This window comes from Aplidium turbinatum, chromosome 8, assembly GCF_918807975.1.
Source record: "Aplidium turbinatum chromosome 8, kaAplTurb1.1, whole genome shotgun sequence".
Taxonomy (NCBI): Eukaryota; Metazoa; Chordata; class Ascidiacea; order Aplousobranchia; family Polyclinidae; genus Aplidium; species Aplidium turbinatum.
This window is the reverse complement of record NC_137479.1, coordinates 11,149,881-11,177,645: the sequence shown is the minus strand read 5'-3', so window position 1 is coordinate 11,177,645 and position 27,765 is coordinate 11,149,881. Positions and strand designations below refer to the sequence as shown.

General features: G+C 35.6%; 2 protein-coding genes across 2 annotated transcripts; one reads left to right on the top strand and one right to left on the bottom strand.

Moving 5' to 3' along the window:
• Nucleotides 1-33: 33 nt before the first annotated feature.
• LOC145776053 (O-acyltransferase like protein-like) lies at nt 34-25,903 on the bottom strand. The gene is made up of 16 exons (XM_082587461.1): nt 25,781-25,903; nt 17,860-17,984; nt 17,498-17,625; nt 16,582-16,724; nt 14,784-14,962; nt 13,302-13,402; nt 9,131-9,269; nt 7,806-7,954; nt 6,619-6,808; nt 6,323-6,491; nt 5,810-5,889; nt 5,287-5,412; nt 4,709-4,871; nt 1,627-1,816; nt 642-800; nt 34-314 (listed from the first exon to the last, which is right to left on the bottom strand). The coding sequence occupies exons 1-16, from the start codon at nt 25,901-25,903 to the stop codon at nt 34-36; spliced, it is 2,445 nt and encodes an 814-aa protein (XP_082443587.1).
• LOC145775663 (uncharacterized) lies at nt 9,997-12,142 on the top strand. The gene is made up of 4 exons (XM_082586996.1): nt 9,997-10,133; nt 10,465-10,671; nt 11,006-11,132; nt 11,738-12,142. Exons 2-4 carry the CDS (start codon nt 10,528-10,530, stop codon nt 11,770-11,772), a joined length of 306 nt encoding a protein of 101 aa, XP_082443122.1. The 5' UTR covers nt 9,997-10,133; nt 10,465-10,527; the 3' UTR covers nt 11,773-12,142.
• Nucleotides 25,904-27,765: the final 1,862 nt, after the last annotated feature.

Below are 27,765 nucleotides of genomic sequence, written 5' to 3'. Positions count from 1 at the left end.
TGTAGTTTATAACTTCCAGAAGATAAATGATGTCTATATTTTTGTGACTATTGAAATATTCCTCTCAAAAGCATCATTATCACTTCCATGGTCTTTAGTAGGACGTGCTTGATAATCTTCAGTAGATGCTTTTGAAAAATCTTTTTCGGGATTCGGAAAATTCTCTTTAATAGATCTTCGCTCATCATTAGAAGTTTCAGCTTTGTTTGGCATGCTTGTGGGTGAGAAAAAGATTACTTTGAACAGACCAACAAATGGCCATTCAACAAAAAGTGCAACAACAAACGCCCATCCAAAAGCGATTACCGACGTTCCTATTGAAAAACACCAATGGATTATTATGATTTAAAAGGAAGAACATTGAAACACTTTCACTCTTTCTTGATTGATTAAATCTTTATCTTTGGAAAGGAAAGGTTTCTTTGAGTGCTTTATTAAATTGCTCAAACAACTGGATTATCGGTTCAAAATGGCGGAAGTTTTCTAAGTGTTGCTTTAAAAGAAGTTAACCATACCATTTTTTAATGGAAAGAAAGTTTAAATTGATTTAAACCAAATTAATAAACTAACAAATCTAACAAGGTTATACAAACACTCTACAAGTTGCGCAAAATTAAATCTTTACAACAAAGTTGTCATACCCAAAAACATGTAGGCAAAATTTGTTGCCGAGAAATGAAATGGTCTCTCCTGACTTGCTGCATACCATAAGATCACTAGGAAGTGCACCAAGAATACGCTGTAAGTCAACCGACTGAGAGGCGTGAACAACTTCCAGTTTAAAAACTTAGTGATGGGACCTGTGATAATTGAAAGCTGAAAAGTTAGGTATATACAATATACATATGTATGTCAGTATTAATTCACTTAGTTATCAAATATAACTTTGCCTTTGGGTGTAAGTGTAACAGATTATTAAAATCTATATTATGTGGTACCGATTAAATTGACACTGTTTAAGTGGCCAATTATTACAGATCATATTTAAACGATTGATCACAAAACCACAACATATAGTAATATATTGTGAATTAGTGAGCGTTCTTCCTTGGTAATCGCCGTCAATTCTTGCTACAATGAGCTGCCAAGAAACATTAAGTGGTACAATTTGTTTTATTTCAAGCGTTGCTTTCTTATCTAATTCTGCATAGACTTTACCTCTAAAAACTTTTAAGGGTAACACATCCTTCATTTCCGAAATACTACTGAAACACTATATTAGGCCTATATCCGGTTGTAGCCTACTATGAGACACGATAAGGTAAATGCTAAAAGATTGAAGTCTTAAACCCAAAATTTAATCCTTGCACTTTCGTTTTAATTTGACTATCCCAGCGAAGACTCACGTCTCATTTCCACGATATGGCATAAAACGTTTTAAAAACAATTAATTTTTATTGACAAAAATACATTAAAATTTCAATATCTACTAAAGTTCATTGCAAGTTACAATTTTACGGTGAAGGTAGTCATGATAATGAAACACTTCATAGTAATCACATGGGCCTACATGACACATCACTGTTATAGACATATCGTAGGCCTACAAACTAGAAGCTACAGTGCTTTAAGTATCGAGTTGGGCAATTGCTCTTTTCCTTATACATATTTTATCAATCAGCTTACCTCCGTAACCTGATGAACAGGCAATTATTACCCAAGCAATACACATTGCCCACACAGGTCGATTAACTGCGTTGTAAAATGCCGAAAGGTTTGTCTCCATAGTTGACATGTCTTCAACATAGTCATATAAACCATAAATGATTCCTAACGCAAATCCTGTTGCTACAGTCCAACCGACGACAACGACAGCCTGAATGATGGCAAAACATACTTCAAGATACATCCTCATTTTACACCTTGATACAAACTTCTGTTATTTTCCAAATGATCTTGAAATAAAATGTTTGTTTTTGCTGCTCTTTGACTAGAACAGGGTGGTCCAAACGCTTGCTCACAGGACGCATGTGACCCGCGAGCACTTCCTGTATCCCGGATTTTACAGTGAAAAGTCCACCGGTGTTACAATAAACCTACATGGATTTTACATAAATGCATTGCATTAGCCGGAAACCTAAATACGTCGCACATCATCAAAATGCAGTTCAACAAGTAACTATAATATTTATTGGGGTAAGAATTTCTTCTTACGGTTTGTGACGTCCCAGACTTTCACTTGCATTGAGTTTTGCTTTCTATTGCTTGAACATAATCTGGAATTCAGTTGTAAGTTGGCTGCTAGCTGTTGCTATCTTATCTATTGAGTCAAGTGAAGTAATTTATTGACAAAAGAAGTGTCAAAGGAAAACCGAGAGTTCAATTTAATTTAGGGAAAAGTATTTTTTGCCAAAATCTAGGGTAAACCAGAGTGTCTGGTATGGATGCAAGTAATATCCGTTCCAAAGGAATTTAATTTAAATGACTTTGCATTGAAGATGTTCTTCCTGTTTGGTAGTAGACCAACACACAATTACGAAAGCAATTTTCTCACTTATGATTGAAAAGCGACACGCTGAACAGAATAGCTGATGAAACCCTGGATGCTTGTTTACGTCGGTCGATCACCGAAGTTAAAGCAGAGACTGACACGATAATCAAAAGCAAGAAACCATAGGCAAAATTTTTTTTTTTTTTTTTTTTGTTGATATGTTATGTATTGTATTTTATTTACTAGCTGAAAATTACTTTTTTGAGTCGCAAATAAGCTGGAAATCTTTTTTATGCAATCCGTAAAAGTTTCCTCAAACCTTAGTTTGGCCCTTACAATCACAAGGTCCAAAATTTAGTCACGTCACGATTTTATACAAATCTATAAATATATTACAACGAGAAGATATTAACAAACTTGAAATTGCCAAGTTTATGTATAAAGTTTTCAATAACACTCTGCCACTTGTATTGCAAGATCGTTTTATAAAACTTGATGATATTCACTCGCACAACACTCGACAACTAAATAAAATGAACTATTTCCTTTCCAAAATAAACGAATCCGTGCCACACAATCTATTGGCACATCGAGGTACTAAATTATGGAGAGAAATAGATGAATCTACAAAAAGCAAGCACTTTGCTTTGTTTAAAAAACTTAATACTGTAAAGTATCTTGATAGATTCTTATTACACAAACTTGCTCAATTCAATTATTTAATCTACGTGTAATTCGTATTTGTAAACTAATCTGAATCGTGTTTTCACCTTTTATGTTTCATTATATGTTTATGTTTGAAAGCTTATCGATCATTTTCTTACGATACTTCATATACTTCATTACCATTTTTAACTGTAGAAGTATATCTATGTATTAGTATCACTGTTCAATCATGCTTGTGCTGTTTATTCCTCCAGCTTAAAATTGAAAATGTCTGACACTATAATGTCAGGCAGCATGTTGACTTATAAACCGCAAGGTTGTGCGGTGCTGCCAGACCTCTCGACTGATGTATTATTATTTTTGTGTGTACGTGTTGTTTCTCGAATCTTATTTGAATATTAAATAAACAATCATCTCTCTCCCTTCATGCTCGCAGTCTTGGGCCATCCTGAATTAGAAGATTTGCAAAACAGATCAGAGATTTGCAGTTTACACATCATTAACACATATACAATGTCTTTTACTTGCAGTGTTTATTTTAAGGTGTTTTGGGAGACCGAAACGGTCTCCAAATTTCTCCAGCGGTTTCCCAAAATTTGGACTTGCAACTACAGTAGAAAAGTAATGGTTGTTTCTTGCTATGTCTTAAGCAAATATGGCTATTTTTTGGTATTTAAATGAAACACTTGCGGTCTCTTAAAACTACCTAGCGGTCACCCAAACCAAACCTTAAAAAAAGCCTGTTTACTTGTATAACAACGCACACATTTTGTGTCATTTCTCAGTTAACAGAGAATTTTCTTCTGTAGGAGAGTACGAAAAACTGATTTAAACCTTAACTTATCTCATGAACATGTCTGCCGAGTCCGGGCATTTTGGCGTCGAGTCCAAAGTCGGAGTGCTTGAAAAAAGACCGACTCCGACTTGATGCAAAACGATAAACAATAAGATTCTAGTTGCAAACTGTTTTTAAATATTGTTTCTTGTTATCAGTACTGCGCTTTAAAACTTTGCTAAAACATATAAATTTTTAATCTGGTTAGTTTTTGTAAAATCGACCGTTCCAATACGATAACAATACCGTTAGGTTAACTTTAAAAATTTAATTTAAACTAATATTTTTTGGTGTGAAAATACTGAGGTACACTTGAATTCTAAACCAAGTTTGACAATAGTCCAGCATTTAACTTTAGTCAGAGCTCCACGATCTAAATCAATTCTGTAGGCGGAACTTACGGTATCAAATAGGCTACTGAGGTTTTGTTGTCGGTTCCTGAAAATAGCCTTTAGCGAGTTTTTCTATTCTTCGATACTTTTTAGCTGACATTGAATTTCTCACTTTTCTTTTTAACTATGTACAATACATTATAGTGGGTTCTGCAGTCTCTCACTTTCTTCATTTTGTTGTGGCTGAGCTTGATTTTTCACCGTGTTACAACTTTTCGTTGTTAATGTTTGTAGTAGCCCCATTGCAATGAAATATCGGGACACCAAGACACAGCAAGACAATCCTGCAGTTCCATCTAGCCTAAAGTTTCTCTTGCTGGCGATATTTTAGTCCCAGAACTCTTAAAGTTAGACATTTAGAAATGAAGTGGTAGTTTACCTTACCTTGTGCATTTTGATCTTTCCTTTCGTAACAAACAAAACATAACCTGTCAACATTCCAATTATATATACATTGATACGGTTCCAAGGTGTGGTGTAAATATCGCTGTTGAATTTACTTTCATACGTTTGTTCAGGAATAAAATGGAACAAGAGTCGGAACCAACTAAATTTAAAATGTAAATTTTCAAAATTAGTAAAACCGCACAAAAGTTGTTGCTACTACCTTACCAATTATTAATTGCCAGCTACCAACTTTGTTAACTCTACACATGGAAACCGCATTGAAGAAGCAATTATCATAACATACCAGGGTATAGGAAATCAATTTGACCAAAGCAAGAAAGGTAAGGGAACTTGTTGTAAAGACATCAGTAATAAAAGTTTTACACGCTTTGAATTATACAGGAGTGCACCATTAGGCTACTATTCCTACAACGAAATTTTCTTAAAACGTTATTTTGCACCACCGTACAAAGGGTGACTCAGGCATTTTTCATGCAAATTGAAACGGATATGTAAACGATTGCTGATTGCATGTATATGGCATACATAGCGATAAATAACAAAGCAGTACTTACATGCTCAGCTGCAAGCCGACGGTAACTGCAACAGGCTGAAGATTGTTTACTGACGACAGTACCCCAGTTGTTATCATCCCGCCCACAACAACAATGCACATTGTTACAATTCCAACAACTCGCCATCTACACAAAAGATAGGCTACAATATCGTATATAAAGTAATATAAGTTTGTTTGTATTGTATTCGAATGTTTAGCTGCAAGCTGGAATATCAGCCTACTTTCAGAATTGCATTTTCGTCGCTTTATTCTAAAATCTAAATGATGAGTAAATCTGAATCAAGATGAATGATTTCCTTCACACAAAGTATTCTCTTAGGAGCAATATGATTGAAACACCTGGTGAATCTAATCGAAAAATAAAGAGCCCAAAATGTAGATGCTACATTCAAGTTCAGGAAATGTTTCGAAAACTATACTGTCTTCATCTTCAGTGCTATAAATGTATAAATCTCTTTTCATTAAAACAACACGCAAAATATTTCAAGTTGAGTTTTTTTTCAACTTTTTTACAGCTTTACCTGTAGAGTAATATCAGGAAAAACGGTGCAAGAATATAGAACTGCATGTCGTTGGCAAGGTACCATCCTACCCCATAACACTAAAACAAGATAAAGAATGTAAATGTAGCTTATGCATTGTACTTCAATAGCTACTCTTTATCCGGCGTCTTTTCAATTAATTCAAAGGCAATTAAAAAAATTTGTTTTGAAAGTGAAACACTACAATTGGCACGTTGTCTCATAAAGAATGCTATTGTAATTGTTTATATAAAAACTAAAAAAAAAAAAAAACAGTAATACCACAGGACAAACTAAATGTACTCAATGCGATCACCAATAATGTCTTTCCAACAAAGCAATGTTGTTTCATTTCATCACTCTCCCACATATCGTTAGCCTACGTGTGTGAACAGATATGTAACGAAATTGGCGTCAAATTTTTTTGTAGGAAATTGTAAACCGTAATGCTGCAATACCCTACCAAATGTAATCAAATTTTTAACTATTTTTACTCTTCAACACATGGCTTACTTGATTTGATACAGGATACAAGTTGTTTATGTAAAGCAGATTCGTCCACCAAGTGTTTTTACATTGCTCATATGATATGTCTGCATTTGCTTTCCAAAAGGGCCCGGCACCAAAAAACTTGTACCAGCCCATTGAAAATAGTATTAGGAAAGCATAGACAGGAGTCAGTCTACACAAATCAGAAATCATTAGCTTGTTATTTTTACAGAATACAAATGTGGGTTTAAATTTTTTTAAACTTATGCTCAAGTCAAAAAAACTTGTTCGCCTCATACAAGAGGTAATTCTAAACAAACCTCAAGTAACGTTGCAAGTACATCAGCGGTATGTTTATGCTTCCCTTCGTTCGGTGAAGATGCTTCATTCCCAGATAAGCAACAAGCAAACCACTGAGCAGAAAGAATGTGTCCACAGAAACTGTTCCATTAATAATGGCTTGAAAGGAGGGGTCATTTAACATGCGTTTTCTAGCGTGGATTGAATTGTCTGTAAGAAAACAACCACACTTCTAAAAATGAAAAACAGTTAAAAGCAAGAATTTGTATTGATAATTTTTATAGGTATAACACTTGGTTTATACAGACAAGACATTTGGCCGGTACCTTGTTCGTTCAACTGCAAACAAGAGATGACCTATTCCATTCCAACAAGCACGAATATGCATCTGCTTCTAAAGCGTTTTTACAGTGAAGCAAAGTATAGTAGAATAATACAGAATGATACTGTTCACCAGTCATCTAACTATAGAATAATTTCTTGGTCTCTTCTGGTTATTACAAACTACAGTAGGCTACCAAAAGATGTTGAAAATGATTACCAGCTTTATTTCCAACATTTCGTAAGTCAGCACGATTGACTTTATCAAAGGGATGAAGCAAGTAAAAAATATTTATCTTGCAGCAAAATGGGGCACCACAAAATTATACTGATGAAATAAAGGAATTCGCAAAACAGAATGTTTATAAAGCATGAACATTGCCACTCGATTGTTTTGACGATTGCAAACAATGCGTGAAAATCAGTACTGTCCAGTTAGTAGAGCTGTCTGTCTCTCCACAATGGCTCAACATAAACAATAAACATACATTAAATCAATGTGAGTAAGAGGTCAAGTGAGGTGATCAGCAAATCTCTGAAATGAAAAGTTGAGTTTATGTGGCGGTTGGAAACAAATAATAATTGCTCGAATCAGGATTATCGTTTGTTAGTGAGCGGATAATCAAATTGAAAATTGGACTTTGAATGGTCACTTTCTTTTTTATATGCATGTTGCAGGTGTAAAGTAGGGTAGCCTATTTCTAATGAACAGACGTTGTTGTGTTGAAAACGTTTAAAAGTTTGTTTTATTTTTGTTATGTCCGTTTTTTTTGCCTAACCAAAAATAGATATGATATGTTGAAAACTTGGTATGATATATTCAATAACATTAATTGTAAGAATCTTACAATACCACATCTCGCCGGATTGCATTTTTTAAACGTACCTATGCCAGCACACATAATAGAAAGCGTGTGTCCTAAAATAACCCATGTAGTGCTGATGAACCTTATCCCATCCAACACTGGAAGAGTTCCAGGTCGTTGGCTTGAATCCAGAATTTTTTCGCCATTGGTGAGTGGGGAGAAAGCTACACTGTAAATGAAAAAGGTTCGTTTAGGGTTCTTTTAGGGTTCTTTTTTCAAGAAAAACCCTAGGCTTAGGGTTCTTTTAACAAAAAAGGTTTTTTATTGCAAAAAGAACCCTTTGCTTGCCAAAAGAACCCTAAGCCTAGGGTTCTTTTTCGGAACTTGTTTCGAAAAAGGTTCGTTTAGGGTTCTTTTTTCGAGAAAAACCCTAGGCTTAAGGTTCTTTTAACAAAAAAGGTTCTTTATTGCAAAAAGAACCCTTTGCTTGCCAAAAGAACCCTAAGCCTAGGGTTCTTTTTCGGAACTTGTTTCGAAAAAGGTTCGTTTAGGGTTCTTTTTTCGAGAAAAACCCTAGGCTTAGGGTTCTTTTAACAAAAAAGGTTCTTTATTGCAAAAAGAACCCTTTGCTTGCCAAAAGAACCCTAAGCCTAGGGTTCTTTTTCGGAACTTGTTTCGAAAAAGGTTCGTTTAGGGTTCTTTTTTCGAGAAAAACCCTAGGCTTAGGGTTCTTTTAACAACAAAGGTTCTTTATTGCAAAAAGAACCCTTTGCTTGCCAAAAGAACCCTAAGCCTAGGGTTCTTTTTCGGAACTTGTTTCGAAAAGAACCCTGCAGAAAGGTTCTTTTCGAAACGTTTTTTTTTAACCTTTTTTTGAGATTCTTTTAGCAACAACACTGTAAAGGAAGAAGGCTCGAAAAAGAACCTATTAGGGAGCTACTGGGAATGGGGGTTCTTTTTAAGAAAAAAAAACCTTTGGGGGTTCTTGAAAGAACCAATACAGGGTTCTTTCAATAACTTTTTGAGGTACTATTATGAACATTCGATAAAATACCTTTCAGGTTTTTTCTTATTTAATACCTTTTTGAGGTACCAACCTTAGAAAACGAAAAACGATGAAGCATCTTTATTCTTTACATAGGACGATAAAAAAATACAGACCACAACAACTACAAAAATTACATAGGATGATCGATAGCGTTTAAAGAGCACAGAAAACATGCTTGTAACAACGAGATACCGGTACACGTTTTCTGATCTCCTAAAAATCTTCCGAGCATCCTGTATAATCACTGCCCATTACAATTTATTCACAAAACGCAATACCTTGCTTGTTACCTCCACATCTAAATGTAAAATGTGGGTAGAGAAAAAAGACAAGGTATGCTTAGTGGATTTGGGGTACTGGATGTTAAACACCCAGTAAGTACTCAACAGCACGGCCACAGCATCCACTAAATTATCCATGCCAATTACTTGACACCCGTCAACCATGACAGTGAAGCCATCTTCTTCTTCAAACTGTATAACCGGATATGTTGATTCTGATATTGGTGCATTACATTTTGGTAAAGGCAAGACTGTACAGTTTGTGCATGGGCAATCCGATATTGATGCAGTAAGGTTTGATAAACGCAAAACTGTACAGCTGTGAAGAGAGAAGGCATATTGCGTGACCGACAATTCCAATTGACTGAACGAATGATGATGATGATTAAAACATAGTCTACAACATTTGTAAAATGAGATGAAACGACACACGATTTTTGATTTGGTTTTTGTTTGTGCTTTTAATATGCTTGATGTGCATTAATTTAGGCTACTTTAATGTGCGTGTTAGACAATTTCACTTGCGCTGTAACTTTTGAGCTTTCGATTTGTGACTGTCTTTGAAATTATGAAATATTGAAATAAGCAATTTTAGAACGAATGCAATACAAACCGATTTGCCAATTACGAATCCTTTTTTTTTGGCGATCAGTGCAAGAGAGTGCAAAACAATAAAGAACGCATGACGAAATAAAGGAACACAAGTAGGCGAAACAAAAAACTAACGTAAAATTATCAAAACAACCTTGTGTTTTTATCGTTTTGTGTCGCTGTTCAGTCAAGCTTGAAGTCGTCGTTTAGAAAACTTTTTTTTCGTTTTCGTAAGCTGAAGGAAGCATTTGTGCGTCTCTTGACGTAATTTCTACTAGTTATCGTACGTTTACGGGTCAGACCAGTTTACCGGTCAAGCCAGTGTATGTGGTGACTACAACGCATTTCACAGTTTACGATAATTAGATTAGTGTATAGACATAGAGTCAAGACATCTGCTGCTGCATATATAAGATAGTATCAGTAATTATGCCAACTATCGAAGTGCAGAAATCAACTCGTGAAGATCTGTATGCTACAATTAGTTGGTAAGATACTGTTCTTTATATTATTAATTATGTCGTACTTTGGCGATATACTGGTTAAAAGTTTGTATTCTAAGGATCCTCTCACGTCAGATTAATGTTCTCGTCTGTTGTTTTGTGATTACGCAGCGTGGTCTTCTTTATACAATAACAACAACTTTATACTTTGTAAAACAACAGTTAATCCTCTGTTTCTATTTACAATTTATAATATTGTCTTCAGAAACCGTCGCATCTGGATACCGTCAACTGTCAATGTCTACTCTACTATAAACCTTATTACTGCAAACCTTGTGTCTATGGTTGTGTGCGTGCTAATTGTTGTGTTTTACAGTTGGTTGGCGAGGTAGAAGATGCTTTCAACATTGAGCGTCATTTGAAACAATTGAGAGGGGAGATGGCGAAGGGGGAGAGCTGTCGCAACAACGGCTTGATTCGCGACCGAATGTTGTGCACTCGATCCACGTGTTTGCACAATGGGAACGAAATGTCGGTTGCGGATCTGCAAGCGAAATATCTGTCGTTGGGAACCGCTGTTTGGGTATGTTGAACATTACGTTCATTTTTATATATATACGGCACTATTTAAAGACTAAAGCCAGTGTGACGTACTGGTTAGTAAGGTGACTGGGATCTAGCTGACATCAGATATATCAGGCGACAACTATCAGGCGATCGCTGCTGGAACTTGTTAGCTCAGTGCAGTAAACTCACAGTATAAACACAGAAGCCTGATTAATTGACAAATATATTTCGCCTTTAAGGATTATTATCCAACTGACCCTGTGTTTATACTATGAGTTTTAATATATCCTATATAGTGACAGAAATCGTGGATGTATGTGAAGGTTAATTTGAGGTTTTTGTCTTTGCAGATGATCGAAGAAATGAACAGTCTGGTGCAAAAAGATTGTGTTGAACTGCTCTCAGAAACTAGCCACCACCGTTTTTATCAGGACGTTAAAAAGCAGAAATTGCCGGCGGACATTCTGAACTTAACAGGTACCGTAACATAACTAAACTTGCATTCTCATTATATCAAGTTAAGTTTAAACTATCTTTTTTTGCTTGAGGAGAAGGGTTTACAATTGACGTCACCCAGCTTTTCACCCCCTCCTCCAATATCAACTTTCAGGTACCCTCCCCAGTTACCGGTTGACGTTGAACGCTCCCTAATTTGTAGTTTGTACAGTATATATAGCAACTATTAATTAATAGATAATAATAGATCATTTTTTAGAGAAGAACTAGTTTAATCCAAGCTGGCTATACTCACGGTACCGTCACTCTTTCATGAGAGTTATCATGGCTACATCACAACCAATGCTATAAGCATCAATTTTCAATGCATGCTTTGTTACGGAAATTGGTGGTTATAATTAAGCTAATTAAGAATGTAAAAGTTGATTAAGAACATTACTGATGTCCTGCATGGCGAGCCATCGCACTTGATTGATAATCGCTAAATGTGATACCAAGTAAAAGGCTCTTGGTTGTGTGTCTCTCACCCATTGTAGGCTATTTGTTTGGTGAAGTGAATGTTGCTCAATGCCCGCACTTGTGCTGGCCATCGAGTTGATATATAATATGCTCATTGTTTGTTATAGAATCCAGAATCAACATATCCGGTTATACAGTTTGAAGAAGAAGATGGCTTCACTGTCATGGTTGACGGGTGTCAAGTAATTGGCATGGATAATTTAGTGGATGCTGTGGCCGTGCTGATGAGTACTTACTGGGTGTTTAACATCCAGTACCCCAAATCCATTAAGCATACCTTGTCTTTTTTCTCTACCCACATTTTACATTTAGATGTGGAGGTAACAAGCAAGGTATTGCGTTTTGTAAATAAATTGTAATGGGCAGTGATTATACAGGATGCTCGGAAGGTATTTAGGAGATCAGAAAACGTGTACCGGTATCTCGTTGTTGCAAGTACGTTTTCTGCGCTCTTTAAAAGCTATCGATCATCCTATATAATTTTTGTAGTTGTTGTGGTCTGTATTTTTTTATCGTCCTATATGTAAAGAATAAAGATGCTTCATTGTTTTTCGTTTTCTTTACACTTGTTCATTTCTACAAAACACGATTTCTTGATAATCGTGTTTTGTGAAGGTATTTGCTTTGTAACCGTCTTTTTCAATAAAACCTTAAGCATCAGTTATAGCACTGTAAGTTTATCTAAAGGTGTCTATTGGAACCATAGGAAGGTTGGTACCTCAAAAAAGTATTAAATACGAAAAAAACCGTGAAAGGTATTTTATCGAACCTACAGAAGGTTCATAATAATACCTCAAAAAGGTACTAAATAAGAAAAAACCTAAAAGGTATTTTATCGAGAGTTCATAATAGTACCTCAAAAAGGTACTAAATAAGATAAAAACCCTGAAAGATATTTTATCGAACGTTCAGAAGGTTCAGAATAGTACCTCAAAAAGGTACTAAATAAGAAAAAAACTCTGAAAGGTATTTTATCGAACGTTCAGAAGGTTCAGAATAGTACCTCAAAAAGGTACTAAATAAAAAAACCCTGAAAGGTATTTTATCAAAGGTTCATAATAGTACCTCAAAAAGGTACTAAATAAGAAAAAAACCTGAAAGGTATTTTATCGAACGTTCAGAAGGTTCATAATAGTACCTCAAAAAGGTTCTTTTTAAGAAAAAAACCCGTTGGGGGTTATTGAAAGAACCCTGTATTGGTTCTTTCAAGAACCCCCTAAAGGGTTCTTTTCTTAAAAAGAACCCCATTCGCAGTAGCTCCCTTATAGGTTCTTTCAAAAAACCCTAAAGGGTTCTTTTCTTAAAAAGAACCCCATTCGCAGTAGCTCCCTTATAGGTTCTTTCAAGAACCCCCTAAAAGGTTCTTTTCTTAAAAAGAACCCCATTCGCAGTAGCTCCCTTATAGGTTCTTTCAAGAACCCCCTAAAGGGTTCTTTTCTTAAAAAGAACCCCATTCGCAGTAGCTCCCTTATAGGTTCTTTTTCGAGCCTTTTTCGTTTACAGTGTAGGATCATCTGCGCTGCAACACCAGGTCAAAAGGTAAGGAAAAGTTGATTTCTCAATACTTTTCAAGACTGTTTTTGGCTTGTAAACTTAAATAATTTAAATTTGGTAAAAAACTTTTAGGAAAAACTGTTAATAAAAATACTCAATGAGCAGAAAACAACTTACTTAGCATTGAATGTCGTTGAGCGCTAGCCTTCTCAGCACGCTTTACTAAATCAAGCACCAGTCCAGCAATCGCCATCAATAGCAAGACCGCAGTTATGGTCCTAAATTGTTTTGCAAACTGTAAAAATTGTTGCATATGTGTGTCGGTTCAGTATGCAGTAATTTGTCTACATTAATCAGCTACCGTAATTTGTATTCGTTAGTTTAATTTGGTGTTAAATTTTGGCTTTGCACAACAATCAAATCTATTTCGTACTAATGCATTTCGACTCCTTTAACCTTTTGAGGTCCAATTTTTTCCGATTTTGGGCCGTTAAGGTTCAAATTTTTTGGTTATAGGCGAATTCTTCGTAAACAATTCTTCGTAAAGCAATTCTTCGTAAGCAATTCTTCGTAAAACAATTGTTCGTAAACAGTTGTTGGTGAAATGAAATCCGTAAAAGAATTTTTCGTAAAGCATTTCTTCGTATACATCAAATCTCCATTGCATGCACGAATAAATGCTTTGGGAAGAATTGTTTTACAAAGAATTAACTTTACGAAGAATTGTTTCACGAAAAATTGCTTACGAAGAATTGCTTTACGAAGAACTGTTTACGAAGAAAACGTCGGACACCAAATTTTTTTTTCAAAATTTTTAAATTTTTCCAATTTTCAAAAGAACCCCACGGAGATGCATGGACCTTGTTGTCAGCAATATGTAGACATCATCCTAGGGGTGACGTTGGACCATATTACATCATTTTATTTTGCATCCTAGGGATCTACTTGGACCGCAAAAGGTTTTAAAGGGTAACTTCTCTTCCACCACTTTAATGTGTTCCAATGGTAAACTTCGTGTATTTGACTTCATTCCAAGTGCCAGTTTAAATTAAATAACACGATACGTTTTATTTGTGCAAACTAAGCTAAACTATCCCAAGATGTGTAAGGTGATAATCTGCTTTTATTATTAAGGGTATAAGGTTAATAAAGTTAGACATACTCTAACTGTCTTTACTGTCGCAAAAACAAGGAAGCGCTAAATGGAAAAAAAAACTTGTTTTAAACGTTGGTAGTTTGAGCAAACGAATGCTCAGCGTCAAATCAACAGAATCATGGCAATAGGTCTCATATCAAATAATTTATAACAATAAAACTAATTTGAAAATAAACAAATTGAACAAAACCAAAAATAAAACATGAACTAAGATGTGTCGCTTCTACAAGAATTTTCATGGGTAAAGGAAACCGAGTCAAAATTATCCTCTCAACCGCTCTGCGTCTATTTGTGTTGTATTAGCTTATAGTTGAGGAATAAGGCTTACCAACTGACACAATGTTAACTATATAATTGATCACTGTTTTTAATTCAGTACGTAAGTACTGAATTACATTTGCGAAGTTCTGCATTTATAAACAAAAAATCTTTACTTGGCCACGTGGATTTCATTTTTTAAATTCTATAAAGGAACAAAGTAGAGCAACTGAAAACATTCTTACACTCCAATGGTATCCAACGTTGACCAGTGCGGTTTCCCCGAACATGTAACACTGAGTAAAGGGATTGTATTATTTGACGCAAAATATGTTTTGTAAAGAAATTCTGTTGATTGTTCAGAGCACACAGATGGAAAGCATAGACCTTTTGTGACATCTATAGGAATACCAATAGGTCGAGGCTGCAAATACAAAAACCTGATTTCACGTATTTGAAAAAAAAAGGATTCAACAGTAAAGGATGCTGTTTGCATGCACAATTGACTAATTACATTGTAAATACACAAAAGTCACATTCTCAAACGCAAACATTATAACGAACTTTGCTTAGCGGAAAATTGGCTAAATTATAAGTCACGTCAAAGATCTTACAAATTCAAACGAACTTCAAGCTATCAAGAAAACGATACCTAAACAAGAACTGGCACTGTGTATATGTGCCAAAGTTAATAAATTAGACTACTTGCTGTCGTTGTATAAGATCCACATGAAATCTGAAAAGTGGACGTTGCGTGTCATTTTCCACTTTGTGCATTTAGCATTGGTCACATCATGGTTGCAATATAAAAAAGACTTTGACTCATCTGGGCAACCTAATTCAGACATGATCTCGCTTCGGCAATTTAGATTCAGCATTGCTGACTGCTTGATAAAATGTGGCATAAACACACTTCTAAAATTGACACCAGGTAGACCACGAAAAACATTGCAATACGTTCCTCAAGAATCAAGATAATGTACGGTCAGATGGAGTTGGCCACGTTCCAGAATGGAAAACGGAAAGGCAAAGATGTAAATTTACAGGATATGAAAATACATTTTTCTATGTGTTTGCATAAAATTCAAAGTTTCCTTGTGTCTGAACTAAAATAGAAACTGTTTTCTTCAGTTCCATTTATTGTAAATTTTATGTGTGCGTGTAACATAATGTGTTTTTGTCATTTGTCATTGTCATTTTTCTACCTTGTCCTTCCTATTGTGGATAATTAAAGGGATATTCGACAAATGCATGGTGCTGTTTGGGAGGAGAGCTTACAGCAGGAGGAAGCAAAACAAACCAAGACCATGTCTTCATCGTGTGGTTCAGTTTAATAGTTAGCTTAATATGTTTGTAAGCAAAATATTACTATTTCTTTTTTTCCTGCGTTTTGTTAAAGGACACAGTTTTGTTATTTCGCACGCATGTAGTCACATTGTATCATGTATGATACAGGCATTATCTGCCGAAGTAAAACTTTTCAGAATGTGAAATGTGGTTAATGATGTTCAGTTCACTCAATTTAGTCAGAATTAGATAAAAAATCAAAAAAAATTATGAAAAAACAAATTAATGACCGGAATGGTTAAGTGCAAGCTTTTGCTGTACACGGTATGATATATAATATATATAATATATATATATCATATAATTCAAATATAGTTATTACTATCTGAAGCCTTTACAAATTGTTTCACCTAACAGATCATCAGAAGGTCTTATTCAAATAGAATCTATTTGAATAAGGGTTCAGATAGTAATAACTATATTTGATTTAATTCGCTCTGCTTTGCCTTTTTGCTTGGCATTGAGCACTTTTTGTAGTATTAATAGTTTTCATTGTTTTTTTATATATCATATATAATACCCGTTTATGATATATAATATAGTTGGGGAAACCGTTTAGCACTGAATAGCAGAGCAGTATCAAGGCAGAAAACAACGCATTGTGTTTGAAAGTGTGAGCTTTCTAACACTATATTTTGTTCACGAAAATTAAGGTAGACTAAATAATTTCGTTATTGGCTCGATTGCTTAACTTACATAATACAAGAATCCATAATACGCTGTGCAATATTTTCCTCTAACTTTTGGTCCTACTGCGTCTATGCATTCATGATAATGGCCAGGCCAGCGAACATTGCCTTCCAGTATGCCACTTTGTCGTCTTCCCCAAGAGTCTATCACTAAAAGAAAATTTGAATGTTTGTTCAAAACAGAGATTCGCAGAAGCATGGGATGCCCAAGTAGGTTACCTGCCACGCGAAAGTAAATAAAGGGTTTGCCAGACGCTCTTCAAATTTTTTGACGGAATTGTTATTTTACAGTAAAGATAACGCAAAAACTGCATGTGACAATCTACGTCAAATTCAATTAAAAACACATCAAACCACCACAGTGCTTGTAAATTTAATCTGTCTTACACATTAACGTTAAAAATTGTAAATAAATTACAGGTTTCAGAAAGAAACACAAAATTAAATATTCTTTTAAATCACTTTTGTGCAACATCAAACTTTAAGTTAGTTTTGAATGGTCAAGCTTTTGGTGACTACACAACTTTATATTTTCTAAGTACAACAACAACTTATTATTTGCTAAACAAATTCAAAACATCTGGCCGCACATGTGTTTAACACACCCTTCACTTGACAGATAGTGCTACATCCAACACTTTTATGTTTCCCTGGTTCAAAGTTATTTAAGTATATGAAAACTTTAGACGAAAAAAATTAATAGCTCAGCCTGTTATTCTTTTATCTAACATGGATTTTCTAAAACCTTATTTTGTATAACAGTAACTTTGATAATGTAGATTTTTTATTAGTTTTGAAATGCATTGTTCGCACTTGTGTATTTTTTTGAACTCAGAACCAGTTTAAAAGCGTACTGAAACAACAATTGTATTGATATAACAAATGTCATAACCACCTTAAAACTCTGATTTTTCTGTGCTTACTTTGAAGGGCATAAAGCTCTCCTTGTTCAACATCGCTCAACCAAACATTGAGCTCATCCAGGCAGTCATTCAAGTTGTCCACATCGACAACTACACGGTCCACATCACTTGTGCCATTTTTGATGGAACTAAAGAAAATTCGCGATGATTAATTCGCTGTATATTTTAAAAGGCCAAACTCAATTAACTCACTAATTTAGAGGAAGTTCGTGTAGCATTTACAATGATTTTATAGATTATTATCATTATCAATTATTGAAATAAACAAATGGTTTAATAGATTAAATATTATTCTAAAAATCAACGACATACTAAATAACTAAAGTTAGTGATCATTATTTTCTGTAGGCTACAATACTTACGAAAAACCTTGGTCGCCTAAATTTGAACCTTGCACATCATTCTTGTGAAAAACCTTGAATGTTTCTTTCAAAGCTTCCTCTTCCCTTGCTTTTATGCTTGATAAGGAGATTTGCTTCCAATCTAACTGATTAAAATCAATATCAGGCGCAGGATGGAAAATGTTTTTGTGGAAATGGTTTTCTTGAGCGTTACTCACGAAAATTAAACTAAGAAAAATAACTATGGTGGGTTTAAAGCACATGTTTGTTTCAGTTTTGACGATAATCAGAAACCTTTGAAAAAACACTTTATGTAGTTGGAGAGACTGTTAGCAGAACCATTTGTTGGTTCATGATAAAAGACCTTCTTATTGTTTTGATTATTTTTTTACTTTCATAAATAAACCGTCAAAAATTTGTTAGGATGCTTAATTAAAATTATGAACGTATTAACTCTAACCTTTTGGATTAGAATGCAAAAGGAATTTGGTAGAACTTGGAGTATTGTTGAGTTTAACGTTTCATTTGCGACTTTTTTAAATTTAATTTGTTCACTTTTGAAACATTATGAATTTCATAATGAGAAGTTATTTTTATCTCAAGTGATATAGTAGTGTCACCATCTCCAAACACCGCAAATTTCCATCTCGATAAGATATAAAATCTATATGGGTTAGTTCACAAAATAAGGATGTAATGTTATGCTGCTTTTCAACAAAACGGTATATTTGGTGTAACGGTTGCAAGAGCAATTGAAAGTCGTTATTTGATAGTGGTGTATACTGTTTTTTGAATATCAAGTCTTTAAAAGTACTGCTATCTGCTATGCTATATCGAATAATATGTTTCAATATCACTGCTTTTCTTTGAGTAACGAAATAGTTACTGCTTTCCACTAATGACTTTCAACGTGTTTCAGCCATTAAACGGATAATCGTGAAGTGATAAATCCACGATGAAACATAGGTGACTTATTGTGTTGTGACTCAGAAAACACAAACCAATGCATAAATGACCAAGACCAAGCTTGTTTTTAATAAACAAGCTTATTATTCACTCATATTTAATATGATTCCAGTATGAACCAGTAAAATATTTTATTTATATTTAACTAAACATGTGTTATTTGTTGTACTTTTCTTCGCACAGTATTTCGTGCACTATATATTAACTGAACTATCGTCTCATTCTTGTTAAAGATAAACAACCTACCATCTGCCGAAGCTTCCGCTATGTCGTGCAAGTACTTTAGTACTGTATTAAAAATGTTAACTTTGTCTACCACCTCATTTTATATCGCTTTATCATCATCAACGACAACATTCAACAAATAAAAGATTTGATTTCGACACTTCCACGCTGGTTTATAAACTATACAAGCTTTGGAAATGTTTAATATTATTTTGAAAAGTGGAAAGCGTTCATTGGCGATATGTTGCGTTGTGTACACATGGCACAATAAAAATAGCTTCTGCTGTACACAACAGGTATGAGTGGTGTTTCCATGTATGGTATGACCGCTATGTTTCATCATAAAGTAATCATTTAGATTGCACAATCATATTTTAAAGAAACATGAAATTAATCAGTGATTAACCATGCCATAATCTCGTTCAAACAGCTATAGGGGGTTTAAAAACGATCATTAAATCTTGGCAAACATGCTACTATGCTCTCTGCCTCAAGCAGAACGAAGTAACTGATTAGTGAGTCAAATCACGTAATATCAAACAAACAAGTTTCCCATTGAAATCAATGATTTTGTGCCGGTTCACCGTGGAGAGATTCTCCACAAAAAGGTGATGCAACATCAGTGACATCACGATAATGCTTCATGCTCCACTGGTCAACACAATTTTCTGTGCCGGAGATGTTTCATCAGTTTTGGGGGATATTTGGGGTACTGAATCCAAAAATAAAGTCGTTTTTTTTCGCATTGGCTCTACTTTTTGAGATATCTTCAAATTTTAAGTTCAGAAATGACTAAAAATGATAAAAATTGGAGTTTTGTATATTTTTCACATATCATGATGGACAAAACTCAAAAAGCCGATACCAGTATGTTTTATTCTTGCACTATTACTTCCAAACCAAGAAACGCATGTTGAAATGTCCCCACATGTTTCAGTGCACAAATCACAGAAATCGAGAAAAACTGAAAATTTTTTAATCAAGTTACAAATTGGAGTGTGAATATAACCATAAAAGCACAAAAACTACTTCACATTCAGCGCACAAAACGTATTTTTGTGAGCAGTAAGAGTTTCTTGTTAATTCAAAATAGTTCAGCAACAGAAGTTGTTTACCCATCCTTGTTATAAAAAGGAATCATACACAGATCAGTGAAATGCAAAGTAGCACAAGGAATAGAAAAAACATTTAGCACATTACAAAAATTTTTAATGACTGCTTGCATGACTTCATACATCAGGACAGTCACACTGAAAGCTCCATTAGCAACTTTCCATCATGTGTTGGTCTTGGTCCTACCTTCCTTGATATCGTTTTACTATGAACTTTATATCCTGGAGAAACTTCTCACACTACTCTGACGAAAAATCAAACAGATTTTCAAGAAATCTTTTCGGAAAAAATAGACCTTTATGGTCAAGAAATCTATTCGAGTGTTTATGGAGGAAAAAACCTTTATGGTCATATTTTTTTACCAGTTCTTGAAAGTTTTTACTCAAAAATCCACGTTTGCCATTGCAATACAATACGCTGACATTTTCAATAAAGTCAGAAAAATCTCTTTTTTCGTAAATTGTAACTTCAGCTTCTTGATCAGGACAATATTTCTTACAGCCTCGATGGTATCAGTTCAGACTTTTGTTTTGACAAGTTTAGATCTCTGATAAGGTTACTACGTACTCCTTGACTAAAGGATTCACATATGGAAGAACTCCCGCCATTGTGGTTACAACTACAGCTGCTGGCTTCACTACATTCCATTTCATGTCGTTCTTTACTCTCAGATTTTTGAAGGTGTGTCAATGGTGTAAAGACTGGTACAGGAATATCTTCAGAACACAACTTTGGTTGCCTCAATAATGCCAAGTAGCCTACAGATACTTTCATTCTTTTTTCGTGTAGGGATTGAAACGTGTTAACTTCAACATGTAAAAGTAACAGTCATTATGGTAATTTTATGGTTCCCTCCAAACCAAACCAAGTTATTAAGACCCAGATCGAGCGATGTTAAAAGACACCATACTCGAGTTTCACCCTTTTTTGGGATCATCAGCCGTACATATTCATTCCCTCTCAAGACACATGGAAATGCACCACTGATAATCCCAAACAAGGGTGAAACTCGAGTGAGGCTGCCACACTGTGTCGTCTTTTATTTTCTTTCGGTCTTAATGATTTTCATGGTTTAGCTGATTTTACATCTTTTCTGTGGCGAGTACAAGGTTTATCTTGGTCATCAAGCTTTCTCCGAAGTATGACAGCACACCTGCTTGACAAACTTCGTAATGTTTTTTTTTTTGCTGTACATTTACCACAGATGTAACAAAATGAAGTTGAGATAGTTGGGAGCCTTGCTAACAAACGCTGAATCAAATATACGTAGGTTAACAGTTAACTCTTTGAAGGTTGGGGGGGGGGGTGTCAATTCAACTTTTTTGCATCAACAGTTGTATCTCTAAAACCACTGAGGCTGCGACTACGAGATTTCTTGACTTTTCCTAACTTTCATTCACCTCTATTGAGCTGAAATTTTGAGCGAATAAAGGTTATAAATTGAGAGATATAAGGCATTTTCCAGCACATCCTCTGAAATATTTCATATTCTATTGTTCAAAATTTTCCCACCAGCTGGATGAAAGTAATTAATTTGGCCCATGTCTCTTTAACCTTTAACATACCAAGCCTAGCTCACCAACGTCGTTTACCAAGGTGGGGTCCTCCAAGGACCCCATCGTTTCTATTGCTTAAAGTATCCAGTATATACAGAGTCATCAATAATTAACGTTACAACTTCAAACAAATGTATTTAACAAATGGTAGATAATAATTGAGTAATAAACATATAATATTATTGTCAAATAAATAAATATTTAGGAAAAACAAGTTTTTCTTAATGTGTCGGCCATTTGGGTCGATAACAAGTCGGAGACGCTTCGAAAAGGACCTGCAAGAGTCATGAATAACTCTTTGAGGTATTTTGGCTCATTCTTTTTTCAGATTAGCCTTCAGCACTTCCAAACTTTGGTGGTGTTTAGTCGAAACCCTGCTCTCCAGGTAAGACCAGATGCCAAAGTCTAGGGGGTTCAGGTTTGAGGATGAAGGAGGCCATTCTTCCTTGGAAATGAAAAATGGCAAATTGGCTGAGCCAGTTTTGCGTTCTCTCACAATACATACAATCAGTATACCGGCACACCAAAGCACAAGCCAACTTGTAGTCTACTTTCTTCATCCTTACTTAGATTACAGTTTACTATATACAGCTAATGTAACAAAGGAAGATTGCTGAAATTGTAAGTAAAGCAGATGCCATTTTTATGCACTGTAACAAACCCTTTTTTTTACCCCAAGTGTTATAAAAACTAAAATTATAGTCTTAGTATCACATACAGTATAACATATCGTCAGACTAATAAAATAATGGCGTAACTCATTTTTTCTGGTTTTGAGATAATCGAAAAAAACTGTCTACACAGTTGTTTTTATCATATTTATTGTACAGTTAAACGAAAATAGCATGTAGACGCAAGTACAATGAGCATGTATACTTTGATTTGCTTCATTTTGCATCCCATAATGTGCTGGGATGACTTAGGCCATTTTCCGAATGCACAGACATGACTTAGGCCATTTGATATTTTGAGTTTATCAATATGAGTTTTTTAACGGTGACATAATAACAGTAATAATAGGACTAGAATTAACAGGAAAATCTCTAATAGCAACTCCAATCGAACGATAGGAGTTGTATTTCATGCTTGACTGCATATTTCACCCAAAAACAGTTCAGAGTTGGCAAGACAAGCTGAATAAATTATCAGTGATGAGGCAAATTATCAAAAAAGGAGTGGCACCCTGTTGGCACAACATGTTTCATAGATTGGAAATCATTGTATTTCCTCAATTTGATTGGAAGATGGCTTGACAAAATAGGAATCCATGTAGTGTCGCCTAAGTTTGTTTGTGACCGCTGTAGAAGATCCTCCCACTGTGCAGCCTCACATAATGGGACCTTGTACAATACCTTTTCACTGCTTCCATGATTCAGGCCTCTAAGATCATGAACTGTGGGATCTCCAGCTTTCTTTCCAGGTCTGATACTCAACAAGCATCATCCATCGCTTTTCATAAAATCACTGTTTTGCATCCTCTGTACATTGTTGGGATGCGGTCTGATCCAGGCATTCTGGATGATAATTTCGTAATCTCTCGTCATAAAAATGTCGTATGCCAATTTTCGCTCGATAGTAGGCTACTGTGCATGCTATCGCACTCAATTTGAGTGTGACCAGCCACGAGGTAATTCTGAGTAATAGTGATGCCATGCTTCCATGCAAGGGCACAGTAGGCACTAGAAACATCAGAGTTTCTATTTTGATATCCACACCCATCACTCCAAATAACTATCTCCTCTAGACCGGGGCTTCCAGAAATTACTCGTTCGAAATGATTAAATTGCAAGAAAGCGAATACTTCACTGCGTAAATCACCTTCTGTTTCATTCCAAATAGAGCAATAAGCATCTTTTGATTCAAGATTGAATAGAGTAAAATTGTGTACCTGCAGCTTGGTTTTATAGTACATACTGCTTGCCTTAGTTTTGGGACACAGATGTATAGCCTGTGAATCCATTGTCCGTACGGATTTTACTGTGCTAGCGGACTTTTTGTCTTTCGTCTTCTCATCTCAAGCTTTATTCTTCAACTTGATACGGTCATCGCATTGTTCCTTGGTAATATTACTGTGTTTGAAGGAAACACACACGTCGCACTGATTCTTACGTGGTATGAACAGAGCACCCGGCAGCCCGTTGCAACCAGTTCCCCTGAAGCTGCACGTTTCGATCTTATTGGACCGCAGTGGACATGGAGCTGGCCAAGAGTGTGTGCGTAGCCCTCGCGTAGTTACGACCACCTTAAACAATCATACAAGCGAATGGCCTTTGTCTCAATTTAGACCTGGGCCAAACAAAGCCCAATGGCAATGATATCACGGGTAACGGGGGCAAGCCTGAAAGAGTTGGAAGCCTCCAGCCTGGTTTCACACATTGGCGGCGGATCTATGATAATCGTCTCCAAGTGCCTTTTGCCCACGTCTTTCCCATCATCACACTGGGCCTCCAAAGCCACATACGACATCACCATCCAAAGCCAAATTCAATTTGAAGACAAACCAATGCTCTGACACGAGCTGGAGCCGACGATGAAGACGGAGGAGCTCTCATTATAAAATACTTCACTAAAATAGGCTGTGCTCAATGATCGTAGTCCTGATGATTCAGCAAGCTCTTTGTCTTGCCGATGAAGTTGGATTATGGTAGTTCCAGGGTACAAAATTTCTTCGTTCTGTGCGTTGTGACCTTTCTACAGTAATGGGAATCTACAGTAGGCAAGTCATTGAGAAATTTCGCCAAAAAGTGATTTTCCTCTTTTCCCATTTTAGCACATTTACCTACACATAAAAGTCAATTCAAACGTTTTGAAATTTATATTTTCCTTCTCCCATCAGTGAAACTCAAGAATGATAGCGAAGAACCAGCAACGAGCTTATAAAGTTGCTAAGTGTGATATTAAGCTGAGAATTAATTAAGTATAATAATAATAATAATAATAAAGTACTCAGTTGCGCCAATGTTACTCAGTTGACGTTAAAGTTAAGTATCCAACAATGGCTTTCTACAAAACCTGCCATGGGTGCAAAAAGACTCCGAGAAACGGTGCATTGAGAAGATCTGACCTGTATCACAGTGTGAGGTGAAAAGTCGCGCTACCAGAGTGCTAGAAAAATAAAGCTTTTCAAAGAAACAGAAAAATAAAACAGATTGATTTAAGTAGGGTACCGGTAGTTCTTGAAAATGTCCAAGATTACGATACATAGAATAGAAAAAACATAATTATTTTGTGCTAAATTAATCGTCTAGACTTGTGATAATGTGGAAGCTCTATTTCTGTACAATTAAGATCGTCGTCTTCTGACCATCTGCTCTGTTGGAGGAAAGATTTATTTCCAGCAAACGATTAAAAAGATTTGTAAAATGGCCTAAGTCATGCGTTTGAGTTAGGCCATTTGACATTTTTACGAAAATACCACTTTCTCGTTAACGTAGGTCTTAGAAAATTATATGGCAGATGCGCTACATTTTAGAAACCCACAAAACACTAATATCTCAATTTCGTCAAAAGTGAGTTACGCCATTATTTTATTAGTCTGACGATATGTGTTTCTACAAATTACTTGGACAAAGGATCATATTCATAAACACACAGTTCATTCACTGTCATCTTAACATTATTTTGCACTTGTCACAGTTGTGTTGGTGACTCGGTGCAGTTCGCAAACGAAACGTTGGCATTTGGAGCATATAATGTTAACTTTTCTATCGTTGTTTCAAGGACATTGAAAGCATCTTCCTCTCTTCCGTCTCACTAGCTGCCTTGACGTTAAGAATATATTTGAAGCTTCAGTGTTTCGAGCTTCAGAAACTCCCGTACCTTCAATAGCTCTAAAGATGTGAAGCTGAAAACCAGATGGATTACATGCTCTGCGCAAGACATTAGGTTTAGTCAATTCTTTGCTTTTTTGCCTAACTCCATCAAGAAATACTGTAATATCCTCGATTAGATTTTCTACTGATCCGGTCTCTGTTTTTGAACACTCAAGTGATATAGGAATTCAGGGCTCCAATGTCAAGCACGTTCATAAAAAGTCGGAAAGGCCATCTTGACATTCGTCCGGCACAAGAATATTCCCTCACCAACTGGTCTGCATCATCCACTCCGCCTTTTGTGCGGTTATATTCAAGTATCATGTTGGGTTTCTTGTGATCGTCATTAGACAGTGAATCATCAAGATACTGAGAAGATAGTAAACGAACCATCTTGTTTTTTTTAGTCACATAGCTTACAACTGACAGTTTATCTGAAAAGATAAAGTTTGACGATAAAACATATCGTCCCTTCGCAACTTCCATAACTGCAGGAATATCTGACTTTTTTGCTCAGTGTTCCTGTCTTGGTGATATTTTTCTGGAGCAAAAATTCTGCAGTTGGCACAGATGTAAAAAAAAATCTGTGGTAACACTTTTTCCAGTTGCAAACACTGATTTCATCATGTCACACAGTACACACAACCCGACGTCCTTGATTTTTCTCTGGTGCACTTCCAGGAAGTTTTCCTGAATACACTTGGAGATTATACACTTATACAGGTAAGTGGTTTTCACGTCTTTAGCTGCACACACTTTAATTCCATATCTTGCTGGTTTTGATTTCATGAACTCATTGGAAATTTCCCTCGGAAAGAGACTAATTGTTCATCTACCGTTACTTCTTCAAATTGCTTATAAAGTTTTTTGCAGTCTTTTTACAAATCCATCCCAAATTTCGCGAAAAGCTGCAAGTTTAGCATTTTCTTTTCTTTGACCACGTGTTGATTTGTCATCAAATTCTCAGTCTCGCAAAATGTAAGGATATTTTTCGCGTGAAGTTAATTGGACAAAATTCAGCATTTGTAACCTAATATACCAAGGGGGTCCCATCAGGCCCCCAGGTATCGTTATGTTGTTTTTTGCATATGTTTCAAATAATTTTTTAATTTTTGTTGCACTATACTGAACCTGCTTAAATTTATGACACATACAAAGATAAAGAGAAATATTGTTGCTATAGGTAAGGCGGGAGATAAAAAAAATACACCTCTGGGGTCCCTACGAGACCCCGCTTAGTATGTTAAGGGTTAATCCTAACTGCTTCACAGCGTGAAGGAAATTGGCAGAATGCGTGGACCTTTTGTTCTCACCACGGCTTATAAGCGACGTCGATACAAGAAAAGCTTCAACTTTGATACGATGAGTTACCGTCGCTTGCGGTTGAAATTGCGTAAAATTAAACATAAGACTTGGTGGCAATGCATCTAGAGCGAGAATTGTTTTTCGCAGACAATGATGTCCTTTCAATCAAACAAAGCATAGGCTACAACGTTATTGCAATGACTCAGCGTCATTTGGAGTAGATTTGATGTAAAATGTGAGATAATTATTGAAAGTGATCGACTTGTTTTGTTTCACTCTCATTTCTTGTGACATGTTCAACGTTGTGGACTGTTTTTTGGATTGTTCTGTTTGGGCCACAACGCTTTTTTGAATAATTAGAAATTTACCTACTATAGAAGCTGCGCTGTAACATATCATGATTTTGGTTTCAAATCTTTCCTTTTGTGCGACACTATCAAAAGCAGAAAAGGCGTCGATGTTCCCAAAGCTTCTCACATATACTTGTAAACATTTATTTCCGTCGACATGTAAAGATTTGAAATGCAATACGCTTCTCATTTGTATAGGATAAACCAGAACATCACGCTTTTGTGAAAAGGACGATCGTTCCACCACGTTTATACGTGATGCAGCTTAGTTGAATCAATATATTCGAGGCTTCTTGTACCAGGTTCACTGTCACTGATAAACTAAACCGCAATGCAGTACCTCGCAAAGCAATTGTAGCGTAACATTTCCATGTGCTATAACTCGTCATAAATTGTGAAAACTTGTGTAAATGCTTGTCAAGTTATTGTCGAATGGACGTGACGTCAGAAAACGATGAATCGACATAGGCTAGCGGTGAGAGATATTTTGTTAGATAATGACACGCGGCAGTGCGTTTACATTGAATAAAAATACCTTTATTTTGTCCATTTCTATTTCCATTCTTCCTAGTTTCGTCTCACAATAACAAACGATGAAGT